General features: G+C 56.0%; 6 protein-coding genes across 6 annotated transcripts; 3 read left to right on the top strand and 3 right to left on the bottom strand.

The window, feature by feature from the left end:
• Window positions 1-166: 166 nt before the first annotated feature.
• SLS55_002672 (uncharacterized protein) lies at window positions 167-4,690 on the top strand (the record flags this gene model as incomplete). The annotated part of the gene is made up of 4 exons (XM_066774153.1): window positions 167-903; window positions 1,701-2,772; window positions 2,893-3,518; window positions 3,583-4,690. 4 exons carry the CDS (start codon window positions 167-169, stop codon window positions 4,688-4,690), a joined length of 3,543 nt encoding a protein of 1,180 aa, XP_066636720.1.
• Window positions 4,691-5,206: 516 nt separating this feature from the next.
• SLS55_002671 (uncharacterized protein) lies at window positions 5,207-5,665 on the top strand (the record flags this gene model as incomplete). Its single annotated transcript, XM_066774152.1, has 1 exon — window positions 5,207-5,665. One exon carries the CDS (start codon window positions 5,207-5,209, stop codon window positions 5,663-5,665), a length of 459 nt encoding a protein of 152 aa, XP_066636719.1.
• A 724-nt stretch (window positions 5,666-6,389) lies between these two features.
• Window positions 6,390-8,752, bottom strand: SLS55_002670 (uncharacterized protein; the record flags this gene model as incomplete). Its single annotated transcript, XM_066774151.1, has 4 exons — window positions 6,390-6,630; window positions 6,688-6,900; window positions 6,961-7,497; window positions 7,548-8,752. The coding sequence occupies 4 exons, from the start codon at window positions 8,750-8,752 to the stop codon at window positions 6,390-6,392; spliced, it is 2,196 nt and encodes a 731-aa protein (XP_066636718.1).
• A 2,752-nt stretch (window positions 8,753-11,504) lies between these two features.
• SLS55_002669 (uncharacterized protein) lies at window positions 11,505-12,720 on the bottom strand (the record flags this gene model as incomplete). Its single annotated transcript, XM_066774150.1, has 2 exons — window positions 11,505-12,689; window positions 12,712-12,720. 2 exons carry the CDS (start codon window positions 12,718-12,720, stop codon window positions 11,505-11,507), a joined length of 1,194 nt encoding a protein of 397 aa, XP_066636717.1.
• Window positions 12,721-14,156: 1,436 nt separating this feature from the next.
• SLS55_002668 (uncharacterized protein) lies at window positions 14,157-18,203 on the bottom strand (the record flags this gene model as incomplete). Its single annotated transcript, XM_066774149.1, has 3 exons — window positions 14,157-14,900; window positions 14,951-18,102; window positions 18,152-18,203. 3 exons carry the CDS (start codon window positions 18,201-18,203, stop codon window positions 14,157-14,159), a joined length of 3,948 nt encoding a protein of 1,315 aa, XP_066636716.1.
• Window positions 18,204-18,633: 430 nt separating this feature from the next.
• SLS55_002667 (uncharacterized protein) lies at window positions 18,634-21,535 on the top strand (the record flags this gene model as incomplete). Its single annotated transcript, XM_066774148.1, has 2 exons — window positions 18,634-18,810; window positions 18,863-21,535. 2 exons carry the CDS (start codon window positions 18,634-18,636, stop codon window positions 21,533-21,535), a joined length of 2,850 nt encoding a protein of 949 aa, XP_066636715.1.
• Window positions 21,536-21,707: the final 172 nt, after the last annotated feature.

Genomic DNA, 21,707 nt, shown 5'->3' with positions numbered 1-21,707 from the left:
CATGCAGCAAGCGAGAGGGTGGTCAACCAGGCTGAGGGCAGACGCCTGCTTACCCCGCTCCACTCTGAGCCGCAGGCAAAAGTCAGGAGGGCGCACAGTCCGCCCTTCCGACCAAACGCTTGAGGCTACGTTGTTGCAAGCATTTTCTTGCGCTTGATGCCCCATCATGGATGAACGCCCAACGATTGCGTCGAGGGCCAAGGCCGCCGCTGATTCTTTCCGTCTACTTGCGGAGATTGGCCCGGACAACGGAAACCCGCTGAAATCCGAGTCGACGGACGTAGACGATCAGTTGGCGCGGTTCAACATATGGACCTGCAACATCGGCGTGTTCGCATCAGGCCATGCATCCCTCGACTACCGCTTGCGCGACAGCCCCGAGGCAAAGACTCTGATGATCCAACTGCTGGAAGGGCTACACCGGTTTCTCAAGCGCGGTAAGCTCATGGAGCACGACAGCGCTACGTGTGCTAATCATCATCCAGCGATATATGCCACTGGCCTGCCAGACTCCGACCCACAGTTGCAGTCACTCGAATCATCGGTCGAAGAGACGCCCAGCGACACGTATCAGTCTTCGTCCCAATCATCTTATGTCTCGTCGAACCAGTCAGTTCCCGAGTCGGCGGACGAGGCTGATGTCCTCACTCCCTCCGAGGAGCGTCTTCACGGTATCGAGCAGACTATTGATCGCCTCTACCGGCTCTCAGTAGTCATTCGGAGGCCGTCTATTGCCAACCAGAACGTCAAGGCCGCAGACTTCCCGATCAAAGACGAGGAGGGAAATGAGTACGGCGATGCCTTCTACAACTACGCCCTCCAACTGGTTACACATAGATGCCAAAGCGCGGACCAAGTCTTGAGGGAGAGACTGGCAAGAAGCATCACCCTGCGGAGGAAGCGGTTTTTATACAGGCAGAAGCATCAAGAGAAGCTGGACTTCCCTAATCATGAAGGGGCGGAGGAAATATCAGCCCAACCAATCTCCAAAGTTGACGGAACCCCGGCCACACCACGCCGCGACTTGCCAAAAAGCCCAAAAGAGATCGAGGCTGGCAAGCGACTCGCTGTAAAACGCCCTCCCCCATCTGTCACTTCTGCGTCATTGTTTTCCAGGACTGGATTTAACGCAGAAGTTGCGCTTGAATCCGGTTCGAACGCCTCCACTACCATGAACGCTCCCACGGTACTTCTCGGCAACGTGCAGGTGCCACCACCCCCGAAAGTTTCTCCCGGCAGCAAGGAGTTCCAATGCCCGTATTGTTTTCTTGTCATTGGTATTTCCGAAGCTAGACCCGTTCAATGGAGGTTTGCGTGTCTGATGTACTTCCAAGAAGATGAACTGACGTCGTTCACAGGAAACATGTTTATCGCGACCTCGACCCGTACGTTTGTTTACACCCAGAATGCTCATCCCCGCTTCTATTCCATGATACACATACGTGGGCTTCGCACATGCAGTGGGAGCACAACCGGCAATGGCGGTGCGCGGCTTCCGGCCATGCTGGGTTGGAATTTCACTCGGAGGCAGACTTCGCCGAGCACTTGAGGTCGAGCCACGAGGGCGCATTCAGCAGAGCTCAACTTCCAACACTATTGAGGAGAGCACAGAGACCGGGAATTGCATTTACAGAGTGTCCTCTGTGTGACTTCTCGCCTACCCAAGATGCCGCAGGACACAATACTTCTCTACAAAATAGTGTGTCTGGCTCGCTAAAACCCCCGGCCGATACGTCTGAGAATCTGACAAAGCATATTGCGAACCACTTGCTATCACTGTCTCTGATATCGCTCCCATGGCGGGAGATGGAGGACGAAGAGCGGCCGAAAGAGGGCACAGCCTCTCACCATGCAGATGACGATACTTCCTCAAGCTATCACGATGATGTTCCGTCCCTCTCCTCCGACGATGAAACAACAGTCCACGATTCAAAGCTAGACCCTTCAATCTTCACTCCAACCATCCCAGATGATGCTGTCCGGGGACTGGCCAAGGACGAATGGTCCTTCCTGGCCCCAACCGAATACTTCGGCTCCGACCGCGACCCCGTCCTGCAGACCTTCCTCCGAAAACTCTACATTGAATCGTCCCCATCCATGAACGACAAAGAAGGCCCCCTACTCCCCTGCCACTTCGTCCCCTTCGGCGCGAACCCCAACTTCCACGGCCGGCACCTCGCCCTCGCGGCCATCGAAGAAGCGCTTCTCTCGCCCAGCAGCTCCTCCCTCTCATCCTCCAACCCGGCCCTCGCATCCAAAGGCGCGACCAACCCGCGCACCTTCGCCATCTGCGGGCCGGGCGGGATGGGCAAGACGCAAGTGGCGCTGGAGTTCGTATCGCGGCACCGGGCGGCGTACGACGCCGTCTTCTGGGTGCACGCGGCGGACGCGTCCAAGCTGGCGGCCGACTTCAACGCGATCGCGATCCGGCTGGGGCTGGTGGCGGCGGGGTCGGCCGACGCGCGCGACTACGCGTACACGCGCGAGCTGGTCAAGCGGTGGCTGGTGGAGCCGCGGCGCGCGCTCAAGGACCCGCACTCGCCGCCCGCGTCGTGGCTGCTGGTCTACGACGGCGTCGAGGTCTTCTCCAACGCCATCAACGACTTCTGGCCCTACGACGGCCCCGGCGCCGTGCTCGTCACCAGCCGCAACCCCTTCTCGTGGACCGCGTGCTGGCCCCTCGTCCCCTTCACCGCGGCCGAGGCGACGGATTTCCTGCTCAGGCTGACGGGCAGGAACGGCGATGCTGCGACGCGGGCGGCCGTCGCGGCGGTTAGTCGGAGGTTGGGCGGTTTGCCGCTGGCATTGTGAGCGCTCTCGTGTGCCCCCGTTCCTGGTTCGGCTTGGTGCGGAGATGCTGATGTTTTTCTTCTTCTTCGTGGCAGGACGCAGATGGCCGGCGTGATCACGTACAGGGGGATGACGTTCGACGAGTTCATCCAGGCTTACAACGAGAGGGAGTCTCGCCAGGAGCTGCTCGAAGCAACGCCCGATACCAGCCTGCGTGGCCCGGGGTATGAGCACAACCTTGCTTCGGTGTGGGCGTTGGAAAACCTCCGGCGTGGCGCCACTTTGCTCAACGCGCTATCCATGCTGGACTGCGACGGCATCACCGAGCGTCTGCTCAGTGAAAACTTGGGCAAAGTCGATCTCCCCGGCTTTCCTTCCACGTGGGAGGAGTATCAAATGGCAAAAGATGAGCTCCTCCAATCATCCCTCATCACTGCCAACAGGTTTCAGAAGAAGTTTTTGGTGCACAGAACGGTCCAGGACGTGGCGCGGACGAGGATGAGTAAAGAGCAATTCCGGGATACGTTCATGGCAGGCGTGCGGATGGTCTCGGCGCTCTGGCCATTCGAATCCTTCACCTGGCGCCACGGGGTAAGGAGGTGGTCAGTCTGTGAGGAACTGTTTCCCCACGTGTTGAAGTTGAAAGACCTTGGTAATCGCACAGTGCCATCGGAGGACGACTTATCTGGGGACTATGGCTTCGCCAAACTCCTCATCGACGCAGGGTGGTATGAAGAACTACAACAAGAGCCAAGAAGAAGGGAGAAACAATCTGCTAACCGTAAACGCCAGGTACCATCACGAGCGAGGGAGATCCTCCGAGTCGCGCTTGTTCAACGACATGGCCCAGACAATCTGCGAAGCCTGGGTGCACCGCCTCTCGCCGGGGAAGACGCGCCGCGCCCCCTCTGTCTCGTCGTCATCGTCATCGTCGTCGTCGTCGCCACACGCCCACTACCTTCGTGACCTCCACGCCGCGCTGGCCGAAATCACCCACAACCGGGGCTGCATCGCCTCCGAGACGAACGAGCCCTCGGCAGCCCTCGCGCACTTCACCAGCTTCAACGCCATGATGAAAGCCGAGTTTGACAAAACGCCGCAGCTCATCCAGCGCGACATGCGGCTGGCCATCAGCTGGAACGAGCTGGGCAACGCGCACATGCTGAACCGGCAATGGGCGCGCGGCGAGTCGTGCTACAACCGCTCCATCGACACGATGCGCCGGCTCGCCTTCTTCAAGGAGACCAACCTGTCCCTGCCGATCGTCAACCTCGGCCTGTCGTTCTGGCTGCAGGGCAAGCACGAGGAGGCGCTGGACGAGCTCTTCGCCGGCTTGCGCGAGCGCGAGAAGGCGTTTGGCAGCCAGGACCGCGAGAGCTTCATCACCGGCCGGTTCCTGCATGCGTTGGGGAATGTGTATGCGGACATGGGCAGGAGGGAGGAGAGTTTGAGGTTCCATCGCAAGTCGTTGCTGCACTATAAGAGCACGTTGGGGAACAACCATCATCGGACGGCGGATGTGTGCGTGAAGGTGGCCGAGCATTCGATCAGGATGAAGCAGGAGGATACGGCTATGTATGGCTCCCCCGAACCCTTTGCGTTTGTTTCCGCAGCCGAGTCTTTTGATATTGACATGTTGCGTACTAGGGCGCTGCTCGACCACGCACTCAAAGCGTACAGCAACAGCAAGACGTACGTCCCGGAGAAGGCACGAGCACTGTTTAAACGCAGCCAAGTGCTGAAGATGATGAGGAGTAAGAAGGACGCAGAAGAGACTTTGCAAGATGCCACTGAGCTATATTGTGAAGCCATGGGCAAAGAAGAAAGCGCAAAGGGGAAGAAGGCCGAGGAGTTGGCTGATCAGGATTTCGTCGAGTTGATTGCATTTTGGTCGAGGTAGGAGGGGCAGCACATCTTCCTTATTCCGTGAGCGAGGTAGGTCTCGGTAGAAAGTGAAAAGCATCGAATGACTCAAGCAATAGCGCGTTCAGCGAAAAGAGGTTCTAGAATGGTGAGTCATTGGGGGGTGTTCGTGGCCGCTCCGCCCGCACTGACCGTTCTCCGCTTCGTCCACCAGCATGAACACAACCCCATTGGTTCCCGGGGATCTACACCTCCACCCCACAAGCTCGTTTCAGACAACACGCCAACTCACCACCGCAAGTCCCCTTCTCTGTCGGGTGAGGAGAGGCTCGTGCGTCCGTCTCCAAAAAGGTTAGCTATGGGGGACCACCAGCACCACCTCACTTATAATCCCCACCTCAGCAGAGCTGTCCACTTGCTCATAACAACGCCGCCATCTTCACCGCTAAACACCGTTTGCATTTGCAGTTGCATTTGCAGTAAATCTCCGATAAATATCGGCCCTCGGAATCCTCCCATACGAAAGCCATTATACCCCGGTTTCACATCCACCATGGACCTCCTTTTCAGCACCATCTCCACCGTCACCAGCTTCCTGGGCAATGCCTCCTCGCACACGCAAGATGCCGTCAAATCCGTGCAATGGACCGAGCTGCCCGGCGACGCCCAACGCTTCTTCTCGCGCGTGGCCGGCAACGGCACCAACTTCATCTCCCTGCGGTGGGACGACCTGCCGCAGACGACCAAGGCCTGGATCAAAGCGCACCCCTACCAAACCGCCTTCTACGTCGCCCACGGCGTCGTCATCGTCGCGCCCACGCCCGTCACCGCGCCTCTGATCGGCGCCGCCGGCCTGGCCACCGCAAGCCCCGTCGCAGGTAAGCAAGCTGTCGAGGACCACGCAAGCACCTCACCGCCCTGCCCTCCGCGCTTCAGCACCGCAAGCTGTAGCTCGGAGCAGTCTCTCGACACCGAAATGAGATATTTGCGGACTTCGAGCGTCCTTGACTGACACAACACGTCTCCCCAAAAAGGCTCCGCGGCGGCCGCCATCCAGCAAGCCCTGACGACCGTCGGCGCCAACAGCGTCGCGCTGCGCACGGCCGTAACAACCGGGCACGGCGCGCCCGCCATCGCCGACGGCCTGCAGGCCGCCATCGCCATCGGCACCGGCATCTACGGGCTGTGGACGTATTTCGCCCCGGTCAAGAAGGTCGATCAGCCCCCGCCTCCTGCAGTGCAGCAACCGGTGGATCCGAAGAAGGTGAAGAAAGCCAAGACGGCGCCCGTGCAGCAGGCGCCGCCGGGGTCGGCGGCGTCGAGGCGGGGGTTGTCTTTCAGAGGGCTTTTTAGGAGGAGGACGGCGGAGGCGTAGGGGGAGACGGGTGCGGGTGGTGGTGGTGTTCGTGGGGGGTGGGGGTTGGAGAGATGGGACGGATGAGATATACCCTACAAGCAATTTGTGTCACATGATAGAGGGGGGAGTGATGGAACGGCCTGGTATGTTTTTGGAGTTTGGGTGGTAGTCTGCGTTTTTAGTATCTTTTCCTCTTCTTTTTTTTGTGGCTCAAGCCTTCCTCAGACTCCTGAGAAAGATGAACAGTGCTGTATTGAGCCGCCAGATGAACGCGTTAAATACATCCCGACCTCTGAGGGAACCCATCATACCTGCAAGACAACGGTGCAGATTAAAAAGTGTCTCCAAACGTTACACAAAGGTCCTTTACTAAGCGCCCTTACCGAGACCAAAAGCAGAGGATTTCGTCGAAGTCAGGTTCGGAGACGTCTGCCGCTGTCTTTCCTTCAAGATCCGTCAAGTTACTGAGCAGTCCGAAACTTGCTTCTCTCTCCAGCGAAGCTTTCTCCCCAAGACCACGAAGCTCAAGGACGCGGCTCTTCTTGAACGTCGCACGAGCTCGTTCTGCCAAGTACACAGGACGGCCGGTAAAGACCTTCAAGGCTTGATCAAGGAGTGACCTGTAATACTCAAGTCAGCAATTAAGCACCACGGAGTACCGGGGATGATGTATGAACCCTGCCGCTTCCAGCATATTCAACCGCATGCAGTGGTCGGCAACTTTGACGCAAGTGTCTGCTGTACGGTGATGGTTGTTGCCAACGGTGCCCTTGTAATGGCTCAATGCCCTTTGGTGATATGCTCTGCTTTCTTCGAGCAAACCGTCGTCACCCTTCACCGTGGCCAGGTCCGCTTTGACGTTGCCGATGGCATGAAGAAATCTCCCTGTTCTTTGAACGTATGAGTGTTTTGGCCGTCAGCCTCGGAGGCATCGGCACTGGAGCACTTACATGAAGGACTCTCGATCGTTGATACCGTAAATCGCCTCTCGATCCTGCAAACCGGCCATCAAGACAGCATTGGCTTCTTCCAGCCTACCGCCCTGAAGCCAGTAGGATAGCCCCAGGTTCACAGTTGGGAAAGATTGAAGCTCCTTCGAAGATGCATTTACCTCCTTCATGATCTCAATGGAGCGGAGGAAACACCGCTCCGCTTCTCTCCACTCCTTGTTCATCATCTGTGCAACGCCCAGCTCGTTCCAAGAGATGGCATACCATTCCCGCTTGTGTTTGGCACTTGCCACGCTTGCAATCATCTCGTTGAAGGTAGTGAAGTGGAGAACCGCATCTCCAGGATTGTTGGTCTCGGTGGCGACACAGCCTATGTTGTAATGGATCTCCGCCAGCAAGGCTTCCACGTCTTCGCTCGAAATGTTGTCTACCGCGAGCATGCCATCGGCCAAATTGTAGCTCGCGTGCTCGCAGAGCCTGCGCGCTTTGTCAAAGAACGGAAGCGCCTCAAACGAGCAGCCGCTCTCGTGGTAGAACCTGCAGAGTTAACACAAGTACGTATCTCCGGAATCATGGGTTGTATATACCTTCCAGCACCTGTAAGTAGCTTTGCCAATTGAAACTTGGTCTCTTCGTCGTCTTCTAGACCCTCGAGTCCTTCGGAGAGATGCATGAGCTTCATCACATGTGGAAACAGCTCTTCGCAAGTCGACCACCGGGAAACGCTGTGCTGCCAACCAAAAGCCTCGAACGGCCATTTTGCGGACAGTAAGTGAAGACATGTTACGAAAGCAAGCCGAAGGCGTGGCGCGGGCATTTTCGCTCGAGAGACGTCTTGAACAAGGTTGTGCACAGTCATACTTTGGGCTGTCCTTTGCCGAGAGATCAGCGAGGATCGCAACAGCTCTGTCCTCGCTCGTTGATATTCCAAATCTGATCGAGGATAGTCATGGAGCAGCGGAGGATCATTGGAGTTGGGTTTGCGAGACAGGAATGCTGTCAAGATCGACTCGGGGATCTGGTCAGGATCAAGGAACGAAAGAACGTCCAGAAGTGCTCGGCCGTGCTTCAGGCTCTCCAGGGCCCATACCGATGCCAACGTGTGTCCGTACTCGGACTTCCTGCGGGTGAGCGGGTTTTTCATCTTGGTCTTGAACAATTCTTCCTGGTTTTCCCTCTCGTCGTAAGCGGCCAGGAATTCAGCGAAAGACAGGTCTCTTCGGGTGATGATACCCGCCATTTGCGTTACCGCAAGCGGCAAGCCACCTAGCCTCCGAGAAACCTCCATACCAGCTTGCTTCTCCTCTGGATCATCCTTCCGCTGCGTCAGCTTGATGAGGAAGTTGAAAGCATCCTCCGGAGAGAAGGGTTGCAAGGTCGAGTCTTCGATACCGCCCTGATGCAATGGGCACCTGCTTGTCAAAAGCACGCATCCAGGGCCATCGGCGGGCCAATAGTCCCCGATAATGTCCACATGGTCGGCGTTGTCAAAAACGAGGAGCCAGGAGGCCTTCTCACCGCTGTTCTCCGACGCCTCGTATGACTTGACCGGATTGGCCATCCAGCCTTTCACGTTCTCCCTGACCACAACAGGGTCCTTGGCGTCTGCAGAGTCCTCCGGGATGAGCCCAAGTTCCAAAGCAATCCTCAAGAATCCATTCGCAACCTTGACCGGTTGATCCGCGTAAACCCAGAATATGGCGTCGAAGCGGTCTTTCCTCAGGTGCACAAATTCAGTGGCAATCTGCGTCTTGCCCATGCCTCCGGGTCCCACCAACGCAAACATGGTCATTTCTTTGCCGGAAGATGAAACGGACTCATCATCTTCGTGGCTTCCGAGGAAGATCTCATCGAGCCGTTTCAGAACGTCGGTTCTTCCATAGAACTCGGTGTTCCGGCAGGGCGGAATGATATGACATGGAAGTTTTGGAGTTGGAAGAGTGGACAAGAAATTCGACACTTCGTTGAGGCCACCAACTGCAGCGTCAGATGACCCTTTGGTTGCTTGCGGGTCGCTAGGGGGATTTGCAGGGCTGTTGCCTCCTCCAATCTTGCCTGATGATATCTCGATTAGCTTCGTATGCGGGGGGAGAGCGTGGAAAAGGTCTTACCATGGTCTTTTGCTCGATGCACAGATTCCTTATCGCTAACGTCCAGAGATGCCGGTATCTCATCTGGAAGACTCAGTCCTGCATAACAGACGGTAGCATCGATGGTTTCTTACATTCCGGAAAGCCACTCGTGGTTCTGATACGGGAATCCTCAAAAGCCGCCTCGAGGAATGAGGCAAGCTCTGAAAACTCCGGGCTTGGCACTTTGAAATCGCACAGGCCTCTGTGGTTTGACCGAAGCGCAAGTAAGCGCTCACGTGGGAACTCCAGCTGTACAAGTTCGCGGGGCGCAATCTGAAGATGTACGTAAGCGTTTTGCGGTTTCTATAACAGGACGGCGGAGTCACGTGTACGAATACTTGCGAAGGCCAATACCAAGAGGACTTCACGCTTGTCTTTTCCAGTTCATAGCAAGAAAGAACCCGAAGGTTTGCCGCTGCTTGCATGAAACGGCTTGATAGCTGTGCGAGGTTGTTCTGGGCATCCGGATTGATCAAGCCTTTTGCTTTCGAGCTCTGATCAATTGCGTATGGAATTCCGCCCCAGATTGCGTCGTCCCTGGAGATGGAATGCGGGGTTCCCAGAAAAACGATGCCTGCCAATGCTTTCAGAAGACTCATGTACTGGGTTTTCTGCTCGAACGCTAAGCACAGAGCCTATCATCGGTATCAGCCTGACAGTCTTTAATTCGATCATCGGACATCACATTACCTCTTTCAGAATGAAGCCTCCGATACTGTGTGCGATGACGACAACCGGCAGCCTTGAGGCTTCATCCGCCGCGGATGCGCGCCTTGCCTGCTCTTCGCTGGCCTCGACCAGCCGCTTGAGAAGCTTATGACCTTGCCCTAAGAGCCGGGGCCAGGTGAAGTCACGCGCGGTAAGGTCATGGTTGAACGCATAGACACTCATATCCCACGAGACGTCGCTCGATGGCAGCGAGTGGGGCCACGGTCGCCCAGCCTCGTCGTTCCATTCGTTCGGCGGTTTCGTCCCGACGCCAGGAACGAGGTGCAAACTGAGGGGTGTGTCAGCGCTAGATGTTACTTGAATGGCTCGACTAAATGCGCCGACTTACATGCTCTGCGGCCTAGCGGCCTGGTGGAGACAGTCCATTGTTCGTCGCTCGATCGCGTGGGGAATCAAAGTGGGCGGAGGTACATTTACATGATTTATCCCGAATGCGTGTGACTGGCCGAATGTTCGTGCAACACTGGATAGAGTAATGACTGAGGTGGCAGGCTGCTATTTGCCCGTCGGGGAATCCCGCTCACCATTGTATGGATTGATGAAACGCTCTTCCGATCACGCTCGGAGCCTTCCATCACCCGATATTGTTGCCTAGAGATACTCGCACCGGCGATTTGGGTGATGTGATGGTCACATTTTATCCGGGTTGTTCCGCACGAGCGGTCGCACCACCCAGCTAAATCTTAAGGAACATATGTTTCCCGGTTGAAACACTCGTCGGCCTGGCTGCATGTTTCAGACACTTCAGTGTCAGGTCCATCAAAATGAGGTCGTAGCCTGGCGAGGCCATCAACGATATTCCCACAGGAAGGTGTTCCTTATTGCCTGTAACAACGGAATGGTATGGCACTTCTCCAACTTCCTCAAAGTCAGCCTTAAACTTTGTCAGGGCATTTTGGATAACTCACTCGGCATAGTGAGCTCAGGACCTCCCACAATGGGGCTCAAAAAGAGCGACGGCACGCCTGTCGGACAGTTACTCCTCCTTTCGCACGCATCAGCAGGATCCACCCTTTTGAAACGAAAATACTGACAATGAAGGTCTGTCGCGATAACGGGGCGATATTTCTTCTACTGGCAAGACAACAATGGTGTTGCACTCCTTCGTTCGCATCACATTCTCCGTAAACCATTTTCGGTACACGCTGAGCTTACTGAACGCATCGTTTCGCTCCGCTTTCGTGATTTTTGCTGCATAGTTCCTGATGGTCTCTTCAGCAAAGCAAAATTTAGGTGGAAGAGAGGAAAAGCTCACCATTGGCATCGGACAGGCGGGCTCACGTAAGGCATTTTGCCAAATCGTTTCTGGTATCCGCTACGAAAGTCATCCCGGTGATGATAATCATCGTACCAGAAGGAATCCCGGCAAGCCTATATCGACGACCAGTCAGACGAGGTGATCCGCATGTTCCGCGAGGCCATCACTTACAACTTTCATGTAGTCCGACAAATCACGACCTCCAGCCTCCGTTGGCGGATTATCCGCCCAAAGCGACTCCAGCTCCACCCACTGCGCTGGAACACCGAAAAATTTTTCCATGTCATACACGAACCCCTCTATCAAGCGACGCTGACATGGGTTCCTGATTTCTGCCAAGTATTCCGTCGGCACGAGTATGTTTACCGGCAGCTACCAAGCAAGAAAGTCAGCATGACTTTGACCAACACCGCGCCAGCCGTCCCTCAACCTACCTCATGCTCCACAACCGGCAGACTCTCCCCGTACCACGCCTCCGCGAAACGCCTACACAATCCCAAGTCCCGCCCAAAAAAAGCCGGCACATCGAACCTCTCGAAGCTCGGCACGAACCCACGTGTGCTCAGCGCACCATGGGTCGGCCTCATGGCCACGACGCCATTCCAGTGTCCCGGCCTCCTGCCACTGCCGCTGGTATCCGACCCGATAGCAATGTCGAGCCAGTCGTACGCCGCGATGGCGGCCGCGCTCCCGCTGCTGCTCCCGGCCGGGCTCTGGTAGCCGTCCGCGCGCGGATTCCACGGCGCGGGCCAATCGATGCACTCGACGGGCTCCTCGGTCGCGGCGAAGCTCGACAGCTTCGTCTTGCCGACCGCGACGGCGCCTTGGTCGAGCAGCTTCTGGATGCAGGCGGCCGTGGCCCGGGCCGGTGGGTAGAAGGCGTTGTATGCGCGGTTGCAGAGCGATGTCTTGACGCCCTCGATGTCGAAGTTGTCTTTGACGGCGATGCGTTTGCCGGCGAGCAGCCCGAGAGGGTCGGCGCTGTGGTGCGGGAGACGGGACGGCACCGGCACGGCCGCGTTGCTGGAGCGCGTGAGGTTTTGGTCGGTGGCATGCTTGAGAGGCTGCTTCTGAGTTCGGTCGGTGATGGTGGTGACGAAGCATTCGTATGTATCGTCGTGGAGACGCCGCAGCTCGTAGATGATTTTGCCGAATATGCAATGTGGACCGGGGCGGAGGGAGAACTGGTGGCCTCTTGATGCCGAAAGCCAGCTGATCTTTTTAACGCTTTCTGTCCTCAGAACATCCTTAGCTCGGTCCCCGATCTTCACGGATTTGGCACTGGAAGTTGTGAAGATTATTCCACGTAGAAAAGCTTCTTGGAACGTATCACAGTCCCGGAAGGTCTTGATTTGCTTGGTGATCCAGCGCCCGGAAATTCGAACCTGGTCGCCGGCGTCGAGGACTGTAAAGTACTTTGGAGTCGCATGGCCATCATACAGTCTGTCGAGACCCGCCTTCTCAAGGCTGTCTTTCTGAAGATTCGATTGTTGTAGATCGCGATCCTTCGGCTCTAGCTCCTCAAGGCCTGGCTCCTCATGGTCTGGTTTCTCGTGACCTGGTGCTTCAACACACGCTTTCGCAGGTACCAAGTCTTCATAGGTCAGCCCCTGAAAAGTGTAAGCGTCGTACTCCAATCATCTGAAAGTACAAACTGACAAGGACGGCCCCAACAGGAATAGCCATGAAACGCATATCGCGTACGTTGACAACCCTGGGCTCTTTCAGATGAGGCTCCCCAGCCTCGTTGTCTTCATTCCAGCTGCGGTATCTCATCGTGTACCGTAAAGCTTGGCCAAGGACAACCATCGCGTGCGCTCGCAGTCTTGTGGTGTAGAGCTGAGCAGTAACGTGTGAAGTAAGTAGGAACGCGGCTGGAAGCGCAAGGCTCGAAGGCAGAAGCCGTTCGCCCCGCACGTCATGGTCGCCCAATGAATCCCCCGGTAACAACCAGATCCATGTAAGCGATAATCACTTGACCTATCTCAAACCAAAGTCTACGTCTCAGATAGGTGTCGCATGCATAGACTACATGTGTGAATGGGTCTAGCGAGAGTTGGGTATCTAGAGCAAATCAGTCTGACTCACCCTTCTTTGGCGGTTTGTGTAACTCATTGCATAGGTTTACCAACTATCAAAGCACCTCTAAATTCGCAAATCTCCTTTTTGAAACCGCGAGTGTTGAGCGCTTCCGCAATCAACATAATCTGAATCCTAGAGACGTGAATGCGCTCTCTCATGGTAAACGGGATAGGTTCAACTGACATGTGCGACAGACCTTCCAAACACCGTAATAGGCGAATTGGCAGCGCAAGGTTATGAGCGCCATATATGGTTGTTTGGATTTGGCTTAGCCTACTAGCAGGGCGAGCTGGATGCCCGAGGTGCCTAGTATAGATGTTCTTCCCGAGGTCTTTGCTGCGCCCGCGAGGCTGTGATGGGCTACTTGCGGAGATACGCGATGAGATTGCGGCTGACATCATGGGGGGCTGCAGATATTTTCCACAAGAAGGAAATCAGGGAATTATTGAGGCTGTGTAGTGCTGGAGGGACCGGTAAGCTTGGCTGAGGTGAGTGAGGCTAAAACGAGTCATCCTGCTGCGGAGATCACATCGTCTGGCATGGATGCTGGAGACGCTCCAAATGATCTCGAGCTTTCCTCAGGTAACTAAGGCCATTAGATGGTACCCCGTGAACTTGAGACTGACGGGGTTCCAGCTGGGGACCTTTCCACGTGCCTATGTAAGTATCAGTCTAACTCCCCCTGCAACCTCGTCTCGTATAGAAAACAAAAAAGGAAAAAGAAAAAGGCCAGCAAGAGTAAGAGCAAGACCGCTGCTGCCGCCTAAACCTGGTTGCTAAAATCAAATGCAAGAAAGAGCACACCCGGCTCCAAGCAATCGGAGAGAAAAACTCCACAACCCATGCCACCATGTATATGCTCACTTCAACTTTTCTTCCCCGATTCCGTTCTTTACCGCTCGCTCTACCACCCACGTCGCTTCCTTAACCACTTCCCCCCCCACGCTCGATTTTCCTTTCTAGTACCCCCCTCCACAATTCCATCCCTCTCTCACTCACGACGCCATCTCCACATCACTCCCACCACCAATACCATCCCCACCCCTACTACTCCTCACACTCCCCGTCTCCGTCCCATCCCCATCCCTCTCCGCCTGCACCCCCACCCCCGCCCACTCCCTCCCCGCCGTCTTCAACACCGCCACCAGATTCAACGACTTGTCGAACCACCGCTCCCTCCTCGTGTTCTCCCTGCGTCCGCCCTCCAACGCGCTGCGCGCCGCCCGCGTCGTGCGCAGCCTCTTCGCCGGCTTCCCGCCACCCGCGCTCAACAGGTTGCTGACGCGGACGCGCTCCGCCTCGAGCCGGAGGTCGTGCGCGGCGATGCTGCGGACGTAGGGCGCGAGGTCCTCGGCGAGCAGGCGGAAGGTGCGGTCGATGGAGGAGGCGGGGAAGAAGGGGCCCTCGCCGGTGGTGGCCGCGGAGGGGTTGTCGGCGAGGGGGTCGAAGACGAAGAAGTCCTTGCGTGTGAGCGGCTGGGGTCGGTAGTGGTCGGATACGATGTGGTTGAGGATGGTTTCGTCGATGCTGCGTTCGGCGAGGGCGGTGGGGCTCGCTAGGGGTAGGGTGGAGGAGGAGGCGAGGATGTAGCGTCGGGCGGCCAGGTGAGAGCTCACGGCTAAGCGCGTGTCGAAGTTGGTGACGTCGGCCATCGTGTCAGCTTGGAGGAAGTCGTAGCCGTTGATGTAGTTCGTGCGAGCCTTGTCTGTGAGCAACGGCTGAGTGGGGTCCATTGGGGTCTGCTACGCTGTTAACCTTGCACTTTATCGGCTCATTTCGACACACATACCTTTTGGCGGGTAGGGACATCGACTCTACAATAGACATCCACTGCACTTGAAAGATCAATCAAGCAGTCCATGTCTTGCAGAGCCTTGAGGTTCGCTTCCTGGTGGGGTTGTTCAATGCCCATGGGGTGATCCGGAATAGCAACAGAGCTGAAATGCTCAGGCTCGATGTTCCAGGATTCTACCATCTCGAGCATGAGCTCGTACTCCCTGTCGAATCCGATGTGGTCCTTGTCAAGGAGCACGTCACGCTCAATCCAGCCCATGCCCATTTGATAGGTGTCCTTGCTGGCCACGCGCAGAATTTCACCGTGTTCGTCAACGTCCTTTCCGGGGGGCCATCGCTGGTACATCCATTCCAGACCACCTTTCCGGTCGCCTACGGCCATCTGGCACCAGAAGTCGAGCTCCATAATAGTCGCCCTCAGATCACAGCCCTTACTCTCATATAGGCTTGAGATGGTTTGCCGGGAGAGTAGATGACCTTCCCTCGCTGCAAGTAGAAGCAAGTAGTCGGTAGCCAGGTCTGTCGGAGCTGGAGACATGCGCAGAATGCCGTGCAGGGTATCTTCAGATATGCCACGCAGGCTCTCGTCCGTGCATGTCATTATGACCGGTCTTTTCGAATGCAATGCAAGATGTTCGACTGTTTGCCAAAAGTTCTTATCATCTTCGAAGAGAACGTCGATCTCTTCTAGAAGAATAAGTGACTGCTTCTGATTGCGCTTTGGCTTGACGAGTGACGGTTGCGCCTTCTCCAGTGTAGCCTGGGCTGTAGGTTTTTTCTTTGCTGACGTCTTGGGCTTCGCCTGTGTCTGAGCTACGACGGGCTTGAAGAAGGAACTCATACTTTTTTGTCGGCCGCTCTCGATGTCTTTCTGGACGGCGTCACTTAGACGTTCAGCATCTGAATCAACCGTTGCTCTGTCAGGCTGCTCCTGGGTACGCCGTTGGACGAGGTGGTTCTCTGTCATGTCGCCTATCTTCTCCAAGACGTCCTTGCCACTGCGGCGACTTCCAGGGTTGATCTCGAACACTTCAAACCCCAACTCTTTAGCAACAGCATAGACGGTGGCAGTCTTTCCAGACCCATGAGGACCGCTGAGGAGTAGGAGGTTGTGTATTTTCTGTCCACTGCCAAGGGTGGATACATCGCCACCGAATCGGATCATCGACTTCCTTACGGCATGATTCGCATCAGGGCTTGAGATCTCATCAGGATCTGTAAGCTCATCCAAGTCGCCCAGGTCATCCTCGTCGTCCACGATAAAATCATCAAGATCATCTTTTTTTCTCTTTTTCTTTGCTGGTTTTGTTGCGGCGCCCTTCTTGGATTTTGTGCCCTGATCCCTGAAAGCTCCTCCAACAGAATTGACGCTGAGCGCCCCAAGCCACTTGCGAAGCATAGAGACTTCTCTGGAAGAAGTCAAAACTTGGGAAGAGTGTTTCGGCGCGTACTTCTGGGCCCAAGACAAAGTTTCGCAACGTCCTTTGTCAAAAGGAGTGAGCTCGTTGGGTATGCTCTCGAACAGATCGACCAGTGCTGGGTGAATTTGCTTTCCTTCCAACGTGGACTGGTCCCTTAACTCAACACCGGAGCCGAAAGTATGCTGCTGAAAGGAAAGAATCTCTGGATGGACTCTTCGTTGAATTTCCGGGCCAGTGGTGAGTAGACGCTGCGGGAACCGCACTACGTTATGGCGAGTGGCATCTGGGTCCTCTTGCAAATTGGTGCTCATATGTGGTTCGTGCGCAGCAAGTGGTAATATAGCTTCAGCATCTGGAACTTTGTACACCACCCCCTTGAGCTTTCTACGTTCCTCCAATAGCGATGAAATCGAAGGTATCGAAGAAAGCTCCATAGCGATATCGTGAATTTCCCCATCACCGACGCGAGTAGCTCCTTGCCAAGGCCAAGGGGCTTCTACACCCCCTAAAGCTTTGCGTGGTTTGGTAGGAGCGCCAAACATGCTGAAACTTTGAGACTCTGAGCTTTCATGCTCCGCACGGGCTTGCGCTCGTAGCTTTCCTGGAGTAATGGCCGTCTCACGTCTGCTAGGGATCTTTTCAGGCACCGTTGCAGATTTCGTGACAGCGGCCTGCTGGAGCTCCAAATCACCCAAATCTTTACGTTGCGATTTTCCGGTGAAAAATGGATGTGTCGGCTTGGGGGGTCCGGTCGGTTTCGAAACCTTCGGAGGTGCAATGGCCTTTGGCGGAGCATGAGTCTTCAGCTCAGGTGCACGCTTTACGCCAGCAAGAATCCCATCGATGTCATTGGCAATCTGCACTACCCGCTCGTCGTCTTTGATGTAGGATATCTTGACGATGAGCTGTTTTGGAGTTTTCTTGTTTGCTCGACTACGTGTTTTCCTTTGATTGCCGGTGTTGGGGGCCTCTTCCTTTGAATCCTTGGAAACGGGAGAGCTGAAGCGGCCTTTTGCGTTCATACGCAACATCTTCTTCGGTGGCGACGGCTTCGATGGAGAAGATGGGCCGTTGGCGCCACCTTTCTTGGGGGTCCTCTGAGATCTTGCAGGAGAAGAGTGCATCACGGGAGGCGAAGATGGGGGCACCGGCGTCGTTCTATCCTCCATCACGCTGGCCATTGGCGCTGGAGATGTTCCGGGCACGACTTCTGAGTCCACGACCTTCATCTGTTCGCCGGAACTCTTAGGGCTCGAGGCTTTGACCTCCACTGTCTCCGGTATCCTCTCGGCCTCAAATTCCAGTTGTTCAATCCATGACGGCTGATCCTTCTGCTCGGTTTCCTTGCCCACTTCGTTGATGGTTTCGAGACAGCCTCCCGCTGCATTGTGCGTAGCCTCTTCAAGCACAGGTGAATTTGTTCTTTGCCGCTTTCGCCGACCAATATTAGGGTCTTCGTCAAGTGAGGTGGCCTCGCTCACGCCCCCAAGATTTCCGCTTTCCTTTTTGACGCCAGCAAAGGCGGCAATTGACGCCTGCTTCACCTTCGGCACAGCATCACTCTCATCGGTCTTCCTTTTGGGTTTGCGACCCCTTGTTGCCAGTGGGCGCCCTTTTGTTTGCGATTTCTTGGTTGTTTCGGCTACGTTGGGTTGGTTCTCGTCTTGCGGGGCGGCGTCCGTTGGGTTTGAGTCGGGCTCGTTCGCATTTTCATTGGCTTGGGGACCTTACAGAGTTTAGACAGTGGCGTAGAGCATGGGTGATTCAGAGCTTACCGTGTGGCTTCGCGAAGAAGGGATGTATGTTTTGCTGGTCGGCGAGATTCATGGCACTCTCGACAGCTGCAGAGGCCATTGAACGCTAGTGCATGGCAAGAGGTGAAATCGTGGGCCGTAGACCGAAGAAAAGTGCGTAAATGGTGAGGCAAGAAGCAGAAGCGTCAGCAGGCGCGAGATGGGCAAAAGTGCCGGGGTGGGTGGCTCCGCAGAGGGTGAAGAAGAGGGCTGACTTTGGAGCAGTCGCGCAACGCGTCGAGGCGACGGCCAGTGACGCGCCTGCCAATCGCGCGGGTCCAAGCGCGGCCCCACAGCTTTGCGCCGGCTCAACCGCGGCGGTCGGAGAAATTGGGTCCGACAACTTTCTGCCCGTCGAGAACTTTTTGTGAGCGCGCATTGCGACACGATCAGCTCTGCGCCGTTCCGCGCCCTCGCCGTCTCTTGCACTCTACCCGTTCGACTCCGCAGTCTGGCCAGCAGCCATGTCGTCCGGCAAGGAATTGGAAGCCCCCCACACCTTGGCGTCACTGCCAAAGCCCATCGATCCTGTGAATGGCCGGACTCTCGCCTCCACCGTCTACAGCTTGAGCGCCGCCCGGAAGAGAAAGAGATCTGAGCTTGTCGTCAGCGTTGATGGGGACGGAATCAGCCTTTTCGACGTACGTCTTGCCTGCCAGTTGCCATGCTCCCTGCCGTTAACATCCTCTCCAGGTCCAAGCACCACGCCTAATTACCTCCTACGCCCTCCCCCCTCAGTCCTCCTTCACCGCTCCTCCTTTCTCCGTATACCTGAAGGCAACCAAGCAACGGCCCGCGAAACGATTCACATACGCCACAGTCAAGGAAAGCTCCGGCAGCTCGCGGCACCAGATTCTTTGCTTCTCCGAAGAAGCCCACCCCACGCCTACCGGGAACCCAGATAAAACTGCTTACACCATACCATCCTCTTCTGGCAAAGTATTCTCGATTGACGCACTACCATTGAAGTCTTCTGGGAGCGCTGGCGAAGATACTCATGACGTTGTCGTCCTTTTTGAGAATGGCCAAGTCGACTGTCTCTCCGCAACCCTCCAGACCGTGAAGTGGTCAACGAATGTCCTGGGCTCCTCGGACAAGATTGTCGAGTTTTCCGCGTACACCGATGCAGCCACAGCAAAGCGGGGTCTTTTCAAGAGTCGCGAAGACGCCATCGCTGCGCTTGACCCCACCGCCGACGCCGAATCGGAGACACTCTCTGCCACAACCTTACTGTGCTTGGTCACGCGTCCTGCTGACGAGGAATCTTTCCGCGCCGAAGGCCGCAGCTTACACGTCTGTGCCGTTCGACCCAAGTCTACAGGTGGCATTACTATCAACAAGCCGACCATCCAGGCCCTTCTCACGCTTAGCCTGCCTCGCTCACACATCGACTCGCAAGCTGACCTCCAACCTTCCTACTCCCTCCATGTGTCATCCGGCCTCCTCTACCAGCTTGCCTCTGGTTCGATTGTTACTTACGACTTCTCCACCACTGTCCCTCAGCTCAAATCCGAGTTGACTGTGCCCGGTACACCTCTCCACAACTTTGTTCGCGTTTCCTCGTCCCTTCTCATGGCCGCGTCTCCGATATCCTGCGCCCTTTACGATGTCAAATACAACTCCGTGCAAGCCATCTTGCCCCTTGGCTCCAAGAACGAAGAGCCCCAAAGCAGAAAGCGAAAGCAGCCTCTCCCTCTGGACGCGCAATCTCCGCTGGCCCTTCTGCATTACGTAGCTGACCTCGGTCTTGTAGTCGGCCTGGCCAACGACGAGCTCATCGGGCTTCAAGTCGGGTCCGAGGTTTCTTCGAAGAGGAGCAAGGTTCGTGGCGGTCTTTTGATTGACGCCATTGGCAAGGGTGTTGGACGCAAACCTGCAAACCTGGACGCACCGTCGACCGGCCCTCATCCGCTTGGCGTTTGCCTGCTTAACCCTGCAGATACGTCGAGTAAAGCATGGCATCGTACGCGCAAGCAGCTGGACGAGTTCATCAAGGCTCAGGACGTGAGGAGCTTCGAAGAGACGTTTGCTCAAGAGGTTAGCATTCAGCTTAGAGGGAAGAGCGCAGAGGAGGATCAGACCAATGGAGCCAAGGACGTCGATATGGAGGAGCCGAAGGCGAATGGGGTCACGGATGATGAGGATGACCAGGCTTTTCCGGAATGGGATTTCCCCGACACACCGTGGGACATCAACTTGCAGACCAAACGTCACAAGGCTGTCTACCTCTTGAGTAAAGTCTTTGACTTCTCATCAGCCGAGAGAGAGATAATAGCCCACGACCTACCGAGCACGCCTTTGAGGATACGATTTTTCCCGCCCAATGCGTTCCAATGGCTCATCTGGACCGGTTTCCTGACGACTGATATGATCAGGCAAGCCATGCGCCAAGAGTCTACTGGTCTGCAAGCCATTTCGCCTGCCGATGTTATCGCCTCCATTCTCAACTTCGATCCCGGCATGCAGCTGCTTTGCGACGTTCTTAGGGACCATCCTGGCCTTGACGTTGACCTTGTTGTTCAGGCAATCAAGGCTTTGGTGAAGAGCCTTCAAACGGAGTCCTTCTCTGAGATAAAGGGGCAGCTTACCAACCGTCCCGAGCCGAGCGAGAGTAGAGATGAGGAGTCGGCAGACAAAGAATTCGACGCCGTAGCCGACGCCGCAGGATGGGCACTCGCACGGGCCGAGTCCTTTGTCGACGCTGGAATCCCGATCCGCAGCCATTCCCTGCGTGAGGCTCTGACTAAACTCCACACCTTCCCCGCTGCTCTCGTCTCACAGACTCTCCGGAAATCCCTAACGCACAAGGAGATCATCTTCCTCATCGACATCCTCCGATTGCAGCTCCATCAGGGTGGCTGGATCAACACCTACCTGCAGGATGGTCCGCACGCTTCCGCCGAGTTTGGCGACCCCTCAGATCGCGCCATCGCCATCATCGCAGACTTGCTTGGCTGTGCCCTGGATTCCATCGGTGCCGGCGGCTGGCTCACGTCCGGAAACGATGCCAAAGCCGACACCATCCAGGCGCTGCGCATGGAAGTTTCGGCCGCGCTCGAGGGAATCCACGAGGCAGCATTCATGAAAGGCCTGCTGAACGACTTTTTGCGCTTCGGCTGGAAGCGGAAGACAGTGCAGCAGGGCCCCAGCGACAAGCGGTTGAAGGAGAAGGGCAAGCCGCTTACACTTCAGCAGGCGGATGCCGCCGAGGCGAGGATTTTGCCGCTGGGCTTCAAGGTAGAGGGCAAGGTTCAGGACTCGAAGGTGAGCTTGAACGGAGAAGTGAAGCAGTTGACGAAGAGAGAAATCGGTCACAAGATCAGCATGAGGGTTGGCAAGTATAGCTTCGAGAGGATTGAGGTGTAGATGGTTGTTGTGGCTGTAGCAACAGTTGGATACCCTGCAAACCAAAGTTTTAGACGTGCGCACTCACGTGTTGTCCCCGATGTCGATAGTCACTATGAACGAAGTGAGGCCCGGGACTGGTGGTTTTGGCATTGTTGGAACGCTACCGTTGATCGTCGTTTTGCTGCCACGT

Source organism: Diplodia seriata (assembly GCF_021436955.1).
Source record: "Diplodia seriata strain FDS-637 chromosome Unknown scaffold_2, whole genome shotgun sequence".
Classification (NCBI taxonomy): Eukaryota; Fungi; Ascomycota; class Dothideomycetes; order Botryosphaeriales; family Botryosphaeriaceae; genus Diplodia; species Diplodia seriata.
Note: the sequence above shows the minus strand (reverse complement) of the source record. Positions and strands in the feature narration are given on the sequence as shown.